This window comes from Camelina sativa, chromosome 18 (assembly GCF_000633955.1).
Source record: "Camelina sativa cultivar DH55 chromosome 18, Cs, whole genome shotgun sequence".
In the NCBI taxonomy this organism is placed as follows: domain Eukaryota; kingdom Viridiplantae; phylum Streptophyta; class Magnoliopsida; order Brassicales; family Brassicaceae; genus Camelina; species Camelina sativa.
The window spans coordinates 390296-399264 of NC_025702.1; the positions used below are offsets into that span (position 1 = coordinate 390296).

Sequence of the window (8969 nt, forward strand, 5' to 3'; positions counted from 1 at the left end):
TACATGATTATCCCTGTAAATGTGAGTTCTTTTGCAAAATGGGTCTGTGAATTTGTGATCATCAGCGTTTTGTGTGTTGTGTGTGTGTGTGATCTTACATTTTGACGGGAATGTGATGTGATCTCTCATGTAACTCTTTGTCTTGTTGACTTGGTTTCCATTACAAATGCTCTGTTTGCTTTAAAAGATATATCCCAAATCTCTCTTTGACTCTCCTTTAAGCGGATTGGGTTCTCTTCACTTGACTTTAGTTAGTTTCTTAGGTGAAAATTTTCGATTTTGTTTGTTTGTTTGTTTGTGTGTTTATGTCTCATCATCTTTTAAAAAATTCTGTGTGGCGGCCTACCTTTGGAAGGAAGGTTTTCGTAGTTAAGCAGAAACCAATTTACTCAATTCATCTTTTTAATGTGAGCCCCTAAAGACAAAAGACTGAGAATTTCTTTCTTTCAGTGTTTAGTTTTGCACTTTGTGTGATCTAAAGTGATGAGTATTTTGTTGGTTGAATTGGGCCCGCTGCTTGTCTTTTCTGTCTCAGTTCTGTTTTTTTTTTCCCCTCTTTATGATAGATCAGAATATTTCTCTGCTTTCTTATTGGAGGCTTTCATGATGCCTTGTGATTTCTCAATAGTTTAGTTTTGTATCTACCGACTTCTTACTTAGATTCTCATGCTGAGCTTTGTGTAACTTAAGTTGCCTTTACTTGTTTCTTGTATTTAGGCTTGCTTATGTGAGCTTGTATGACAAGTTTCTGTAGGAGGTTTTAAAGGGGTCAGATCCAGCTTTCCGAAGAGGTAACTTGTTACTGCTGCCTTCCTTACTTTTGGAATCATAATGGTGTTTTTTGTGCTGAATCCTCTGTTTGTGTTAGATTTTCTTACGGTGGTTGAGATTGAGAGCTGAAAGTTTTGAAATTTAGTCAACTTTGTTGAACAGAACCTTCTAGGAAGCTACCTCCTCAAGTACACAGGTGATCTTAAAGATTCTCTTGTTTCACCTTTTCTTCTTAACTCTTAGATCTCAATCTTTCCTGTTTCCTTTGCCAACTCTACTTATTCTTGTCTTCCCTCTTCCTCACTTTGGCACTTTGTTTTCTTCTTAACTTTGTGTACACAGGCTTACAAGCCAGTGGTTAAGACATGTTTCTGTAGAAGGGATAATCTCGAGCATAAAAAAAAAGGAGATGGCTTTCTACTCTGAGGACGACAAGAGCGAAGACTACCTCTTTAAGATAGTTCTAATCGGTGATTCTGCAGTTGGGAAATCAAATTTGCTTGCCAGATTTGCGAGGGATGAGTTCTATCCCAATTCAAAGTCGACCATTGGAGTGGAGTTTCAGACGCAGAAGATGGATATCAACGGAAAGGAGATCAAAGCACAGATATGGGACACAGCAGGTCAAGAACGCTTCAGAGCAGTCACTTCTGCGTACTACCGAGGTGCAGTTGGAGCTCTTCTGGTTTACGACATCAGCAGACGGCAGACTTTCCACAGCATTGGTAGATGGCTCAACGAGCTACACAGTAAGAATCCACACCTTAAAAAAATACCCTTTCTTACTTATCTTCGGCTGAACAATCTCAATGAAACTGTTGCAGCACACTCTGATATGAACGTTGTGACGATCCTGGTGGGCAACAAGTCGGATCTGAAGGACTTGAGAGAGGTCTCAACAGCAGAAGGAAAAGCCTTGGCTGAAGCACAAGGTCTTTTCTTCATGGAGACATCGGCTTTGGACTCATCAAACGTGGCCGCTGCATTTGAGACGGTTGTGAAAGAGATATACAACATACTGAGCAGGAAAGTGATGAGCTCGCAGGAGCTAAACAAGCAAGATCCTGCTTCACTCAGCAATGGTAAGAAAGTTGTGATTCCGTCAGAGGGGCAGGGGGAGTCCAAGAAAGGTGGATGTTGTTCTTCTTGATAGAAACTGAAATTGTAGAGAGCTTTCAAAAGCAAAGAGTATTTATCATCTGTTTTGATTGTTTATTTTGTCCACTCTGCGATGAATGTTGAAATTTGGGATAGGGCTGTGTTTAGGTGTAGCAATCTGTAAATTTTCTATTGCAGAAGCTTTATTAAACTCACACGCTACTCTCTATAAAGTTTGCTCATGATGATGATGATGGTCAGTCTTTCTGATGTTGTTGTTAGTTGTTACTTGTTATGCATCACAGCCAAATCTTGATACATTAGATCTTGCTACTAAAAATGATCTAATCCCTAAATTAAAATAGTACTACTATGAAGCATTTGTCTTTGTCATCGGGAAGAGGATCAAATCGAGCTGTGGAATTAGATTTTAATAAAACATAGAGAAATAAATGTGTGAGCAAATGAAGTTGAAGCATCAGAGATCACACGTGCAGTGCAGTGCAGTTGTTTGTGGAAGTAAATTAGAGGGCATGTGAGACAGATTGGCTCCACACATGATTGCATTTATCACCGTAGTACGGATTCCACACACTATCTATCATCATTTCAAGCTCATTAAACCGGACATTTTTCTTAACTAATTTGTCTTACTCTAAACCGGTTTGTATTTGGCAATAGGTTTGCTTCGGTTTCATTCGGTTTAATGATCTCTGCGAGTCCCTTCAAGACCTGAAAATAAGAGAAAGGCCATTGACTCTTAAGCATATATACAAACTATACAAGATTACAAGTAGTACAATTTAGCTTATCTTGTTGGTCTCTCTTTACCTTTTTGGTCTCATGGAGTGATACCTCCAACATTTCAATTTTCTGCAGAGGAACCAACCACACAAATTCAGACAAAAGATTCATGAAATCAAATATTTATTCTTGTGAAATGTATATATCAATACGCGCGGTTTCACCTTCTGGGAATCCTTAACAGCAGTTTTTAGGGCGGTATACTTCTCCAATGTAATCATGATCTTGCCTGAGTTTTCCTGCATTCCATTTACATCTAAATTAGCATCAATACTGGTGAAATTCCTAGAATTTGATTTTCATAACACAATCCTTTTGTACCTTTTGATTAGCTGAAGCATTTTCTGAGACTTTATCTGTAGTTTGCGTCTCTGAATCAGCATCTTCGATTGTGGAAGACTCCTACAAATATTGAAGAAGTTATCACTAATTTCACTGTGTATAGTAGTACTTGATGGAAGTTCAATAGTTCTGGCACAAACCTGGATCTTTTCCTTGATGTCTGGATCATTCCAAGTTCTTTCATCGCTAAAAAGACAGCCTCCATGATCTGAACAAGTGCAATTTCCTCCAAGAAATGTTGGCAAGTTGCTGTTTTTTTTTTGGACATCAGACACAAACAATGCTGAGATTCCAAAGCAAACAAATCCTTCGACCAGTTAACAGAAAAAAATCAAATTTACAAAAGGTTTAGACCTTAGATCTATTGCTTCGAGTAGCTCTCCAAGGTAGTTGGGTCCTAGCACCTTGAACAAACATAACCATCTGGTAAAGAGCTTGTGACTAAACCAAACAAAACAAAAAAAAAGAAAGAAGCATCAAATTCATACTTGAACTTTAGCCAAAGTCCGAGCATCAAGAAAGGTCTTGAGTGCAAGCCACAACATCCTAAATCCAGAACTGGCATTGACAACGAAGAGGCGATGCAAAGTCTAGAACCAAACCAATCAGATTCACAAGGCATTAATTGTTGATGAAGCTGGTAACAAAATCCGAACCTACCTCAGGGTAGTAGTTGCTGTCTATCTTCTGAATTTCCATGAAAGGTGATCTCGCAGGTTTTGAAAAGTTTGACATTCCCTTTTTTGCAAGAACAAATGGATTAGCAGCTTACAAAGAATCAAACGATTCTCATCTCTACGAGAAAGTAGTCATACTTACCACTCCAGAGACATCCAAAATAGTAGTGGTAGACGAAACGTGCTTCTCTGAAGCAATCGAACAAGCGGGATATCTCAAGCTCAGCGTCTTCTCTTGCTCTTTGATATGATAGTTAACATATCTGTCAACAGTGGTTGCTTTAAGAAAGGCGTTAAGGTCAGCCATCCCGAGCCTCTCGATGTAGATTGGTCTACCGCTTTTGTCAACCTTATGAAATCCATGAGGGTAATGTTTCTTCACTTCATCGTATTCCTCAAACTTAAACTTCTGTCAGACATTTCGTCGAACACGTTGTGAGTCCCTGCTGTTCCAGTTAACGGAAAAAAAAACAAAAAACAAAAAAACTAACTGGTTCCCTTTTTTTTTTTTTTTTGTTGATTATACCTTAGAGATCAAATCCACTTTAGAATCAAGTCGCCACTTCATATAATCGAGAAACGCATCTTTGGATTTCTCCAGGTCAAAATCCCTCATTTTTAGAAACCTGATTGGTTCGAAACAATCTGAGAAGAATCAAAATCTCAACCAGGAGATAAAAAGGATGAATTTTTTTTTGATTATGTACCTGAGAAGAGTATTGTGATCACCATGGTTTGAAGTTAAGTGACCATGGAGGAGAAGCAAGTTACGAAACGCTTCAACCATATCTTCTTCATTATTTGGTGGTATGTGTCCTTCATCTTTGTTGTTCAAGGAATCAGATTGCATAGAGTCGTCTTCAGCACTACCATCAGAGATGTGTATGTCTCTGTAACCCATCTCTGTATGAAAGGTTCATGGAGGGGGGGCTCGCTCTGTTCTCAAGAATTCAAAAGCTTGTAAGGAAGGGAGAGGTATCGAATCATTGATTTCTCTCGGGCGCGGGAAAGAGAGAAAAAAAAGAATAACAACGGTCTTTGGGTTGCGCTTTACGGCGTCGTTTCTTCAATTGTTACGGAAACAGCAAGGAAGGCCCACTTACAGTTTTTGTAAAATAAAATGGGCCTACTATAACTCACTTTATGATGATGATTATCTCTGAATTCACCCACTGGTTTATTTTATACGTTCCCTAAAATCATTTTTTCCCACGTACAAGAAACTATTTAGGAGAAAGAAAAAAAATTGTTTTAATAAATACAAATCATATTTTAAAGAAACATAAGATCAGGAGTAAGTAATGTGAAAAATAAGGTTGGGTCCCCATGACCATGAGCCACCATAAAAAGATTCCAAACACTTACTTCCTTTCGGCACTAAGTTTTTTTTTTGTTTTTCCTTTCTTTCTGGATTAGTATTTTTCATCTTTACACACTTTTTCTTTTTTTTTTAAAAAGGATTTTCTATTAATTACAAAAGAGAAAAATAAAAGTTACAAAAGTGCAGCTCAGCTTTAGTTAATTATAGAGATCGAAGCCCAGCAATAAAGCAAATACTTAGTAAAGATCTTAGTTTGATACTGCAGTCGTAGGTAGCTTAGGGTTCTCCTCCATAGGCGATGGAATAGTAAAAGTCCCTTAGACGAAAGTCGTGGAAGAAAGAATGTAATCACAGAGTAGAGAACCAGTGTTGCAGCATCGATGAAGTGATAGAAGGATTTGTCAATCTGAAAGAGTCAATCCTAGCCCTTATTGTGGTGTCGATGAGTTTTAGAGTTGATTCCACAGATCTGAAGTTTTGCCGATGAAGTCGAGAGTTTCGCTCAGTCCACAAGGTGTAAAGCGTACACTGCCAAGCCAGTCTGCACAATCTTTGCTGAACCTTTGGTCCTTGGAGGCTGCTCATTTGACAAAGCGTTGCGTCCCAGGTTCGTATTGGGGGGAGTATACACCGAGTAGCTATTCGATTCCAAACACTCCATGAGTAGTCACACTGGAAGAAGAGATGATCTCGACTTTCAGCAGCAGAGTTGCAGAGGAGACAGTGCGGATCTGTTTGAAGTCCCCATCCAAGGATTCTATCACGCGTCGGACACCGGTTCAAGGTTAGTAGCCATGTTAAAAAGTTGTGCCGAGGGATGCCACCTTTATTCCAGATCACATTCCTCCATGGGACCAAAGGGAATTGGTTACGAAGGTGCTCATAAACTCGACCAGTTGAGTATCTTGGGTAGATCTTGCCATCCATTTCCCACTCATAGTGATCTTCTACTGTAGTAAGGGTTAGGGTTGTTAGATAAACATGAAGAGAAACCTGTTTTTCTGATCTAGGATTAGGGAGGAGCCAACGACCCTGATTATAAATTTGATGGAGCGTAGAGAGTGCTCGAATACCTAACCGACAGGTAGAGAGATTCCCAAAAGGAGACCAGTTATCCGACCAAAACCGACAGGTAGTACCATTTCCCACTCGCAATTTTATCCAATTGTATGCTTCCTCTTTAACCTTAAGGAGCTTATTTGCTAACCAAGAGTAGCTTGGTCTTTGTTTCATTTGTCCAGAAGCTACTAAGTGACCCTCACAGGAAGTGTAGTCGATACCATGCCACCCAAATCGAGCTTGATCTAAAGAAAAGCCCAAATAAGCTTCAAAATACAAGCTCTATTCCAGGTTGCCAAGTCTCTTATCCCCAAGCCACCTTGATCCTTTGGTTTTGTTATTGCTTCCCATGATACTCGTGCAATATGATGTCCCTCCAACTGTCCTTTCCATAAGAATGCATTACACATGGAGTTAATCTTGCGAATGCAGGCTTTAGGAAGAAGGAAAGTGGAGCACCAGAAATTTGAAATCCCGGCAATGACAGTGTTTATGAGTAAGAGGCGGCCCGCAAAAGATAAGGACTTTGAACACCAATGATTTATCTTGCTTTTTACTTGTTGTAGAAGAGGCTCGCAGTTCTGAATAGTAAGCTTTTTTGTGCAGAGAGGAACACCTAGATAACGAACAGGGAGGGTACCATGGGGGAGACCAGTAGTGAAGCTTATCAAGCTAATCTCTTCCTCAATGAGGCCACCACCATAGAAAGAGGATTTTTGAAGGCTTATAGCTAGACCAGATTGATCCTCGAACTCTTTCAGAACATGAAGTACATTTTGGACCGAAGACATCGACCCATCCACAAAGACAAGGAGATCGTCAGCGAAGCAAAGGTGAGTGAGTTTGGCAGTGTCACAGTTGTGATGGTATTGGAACTTCCCCTCTTCAGCAGCTCTATTCAGCATTAGAGATAGGTTATTCATGGCGATTACAAAGATCCTTTAAAATATCCTTGCATTGTTCCATTATAACCAATTGTGAAGTTTGTTGTGCAGATACAAGCTTGTAGCCATCTCAGATATTGGTCAGGGATCTCTAGAGCCTGTAGACAAGTAAACAGAAAATCCCAGGAAAGAGTGTCAAAAGCTTTTGCAATATCTACTTTAATCACTATTCTCTTTGGTCCTTGGATCTTATGATAACCATTCACTACTTCAGCAGCCAGGACTGTATTTTCCAGAAGAAGGCGGTCTTTGACAAACGCCATTTGATTTGGGAGAATTAGTGTTGGCAGTATCGGTTTAAGCTTGGAAACAAGCAACTTGGAGACGACTTTGTAGAGAGTGTTCTAGCAGGAGATAGGTCGATAGTCTTTGATAGAGGAGGCTCCTGGATTTTTCGGGATCAATGCTAGGATAGTGGCATTGGTGGAGGCAGGAAGGAAGGAGGAGTGGAAAAATTTGGTGATCGATGCAACAACCTCAGGCCCTAGAATGCTCCATGCTGCCTTATAGAACCCAGAAGTAAACCCATCAGGCCCTGGGGCCTTGTTCGGATTCAATTTATGCAAGACCTTGGTGATTTCAGTGGGAGATGGAATTGCAAGCATAATCTGATTGTGATGACTAGTGTTGCGAAAAGTATTTTGTGCTTCAACCACGCCTTCGAAGACCATAGGGGACAAAGTGGTAGCATATCAGGTCCTAGAATATACAGAAAGTGGCATATAACATGATTACTCATCCCCTCAGGATCTAGTAACAGTTCACCAGAGTCCAACATAAAGGACCTAATGGTGTTGTAGTTGGCTCTCGATAGGCACATCTTATGAAAGTAGGAGGTATTTAAATCTCCTTCTCGCAACCAATTCACTCTCGATTTTTGCCTAAAATAACTCTCTTCAATGGCTCTGAAGAAATTCCATTTGGTATGTAGGTCACGCTCCTGCTGGAATGTAGAAGGGGAAGGATTCTGTAAAGCTTGCACCTGCACATCCAATAACAAACGGTTAGTCTCACTAACTCTCTCTTGAATGTTTGAAAAATTCTCTATGTTTATGTGTTTTAGTGCTCTCTTAATGGTCTTTTGCTTCCAACAAAAATCTGCCAGGGTGAAAGCAAAGCTTCCGGCCTGAGTCCATGATTCCTCAACATGATGGTGAAAATCAGGATGTTTGGTGAGGTAGTTAAAGAATTTGTAAGGTCTAGTTCCAGCGTTTGGGAGTTGGTAAGCAAGGTCCACAAGTCAGGGAGTGTGATCAGATGGCATAGGAGGGAGAAAGGTAGCGGTATTGTTGGGGGAATAGCTGAGCCAGAGATCATTTACAAGAACCCGATCAAGCTTCTTCGCAACTGGCGATGTTGGTTGGTTGTTGGTCCAAGTATAGAAGGGCCCCTGAAATCTGAGATCAAACAGTTCCACTTGAGAGAAGCAGTCCTTTAGTTCCGACATCGAAGGCGTTAGCGAGTTTACATTTGGCGAGGAATGCTCTTTAAAGTGAATTATTTGGTTAAAATCACCGCCAACGATCCAAGGACATGACTGAAGAGAGAACAAACTTTGGATCTGAAGGAGTTCTACCCAAAGGTCAGATCTCTCATCTCGTAAATTCGAGGCATAAACTGCAGTGAAGACAAACTGAACCTTGTTGGCAATATTTACTTCACAGGTAAGTGTTTGCTTGGATTGGTGCATCACTTGGACAGTAGCCGGATCCTTCCAAATTACAATGATTCTCCCATCCTCGTCGGACTGATGATTCGAGGAATAATTCCATCTCGGGCATACTCTTGCCATAGTCAGGTTCAAATTAAGATCTTTAATATGTGTTTCCAAAATTTCACCAAAAAGTGGCTTGTTAATATTAAGCCAATTCCTAAAGGGCTGATGCTTATCCGGATTATTTAAACCACGTATATTCCGAAAAAAGTGGCGTGTATCCATTAAAGATGGGGGGG

General features: G+C 40.2%; 2 protein-coding genes and 1 long non-coding RNA gene across 5 annotated transcripts in view; 2 read left to right on the forward strand and 1 right to left on the reverse strand.

Annotated features, from left to right (window-relative positions):
* Positions 1-2129, forward strand: part of LOC104760139 (ras-related protein RABA5a) — a 2438-nt gene extending 309 nt beyond the window's left edge. The window contains exons 2-5 of one of the 2 annotated variants that reach the window (XM_010483009.2): positions 718-791; positions 869-967; positions 1114-1520; positions 1596-2120. In XM_010483009.2, the coding sequence (XP_010481311.1) occupies positions 1181-1520; positions 1596-1921 (666 nt within the window). In that variant the 5' untranslated portion in view covers positions 718-791; positions 869-967; positions 1114-1180 and the 3' untranslated portion in view covers positions 1922-2120. Of the gene's footprint in view, positions 1-717; positions 792-868; positions 968-1113; positions 1521-1595 lie in introns of those variants that run through there. The other variant, XM_019239890.1, reaches the window with a different exon arrangement.
* LOC104760140 (phosphatidylinositol/phosphatidylcholine transfer protein SFH11-like) lies at positions 2271-4704 on the reverse strand. Of its 2 annotated transcripts, none has more exons than XM_019239888.1 (11): positions 4400-4704; positions 4219-4318; positions 3835-4098; positions 3676-3753; positions 3504-3605; positions 3370-3419; positions 3156-3264; positions 2995-3075; positions 2838-2912; positions 2701-2742; positions 2271-2601 (listed from the first exon to the last, which is right to left on the reverse strand). In XM_019239888.1, exons 1-11 carry the CDS (start codon positions 4591-4593, stop codon positions 2506-2508), a joined length of 1191 nt encoding a protein of 396 aa, XP_019095433.1. In that variant the 5' UTR covers positions 4594-4704; the 3' UTR covers positions 2271-2505. The 2 variants fall into 2 exon arrangements, with proteins under 2 accessions (XP_019095433.1, XP_010481312.1); XM_010483010.2 differs by having other exon boundaries at positions 3835-4101; positions 4400-4703.
* Positions 7946-8949, forward strand: LOC109130598. Its single transcript, XR_002036502.1, has 3 exons — positions 7946-8019; positions 8122-8598; positions 8681-8949. It is a non-coding gene; the product is annotated as an uncharacterized LOC109130598 (long non-coding RNA).

Excerpts from the sequence above, each read along its gene's own strand:
- LOC104760140 (XM_010483010.2), bottom strand. The coding sequence starts at position 4,593 with ATGGGTTACAGAGACATACACATCTCTGATGGTAGTGCTGAAGACGAC. Across the intron at positions 3,076-3,155 it reads ACATCAAGGAAAAGATCCAG|GAGTCTTCCACAATCGAAGA; the intron begins GTTTGTGCCAGA and ends CAATATTTGTAG. Across the intron at positions 2,743-2,837 it reads CTGTTAAGGATTCCCAGAAG|AAAATTGAAATGTTGGAGGT; the intron begins GTGAAACCGCGC and ends GTTCCTCTGCAG.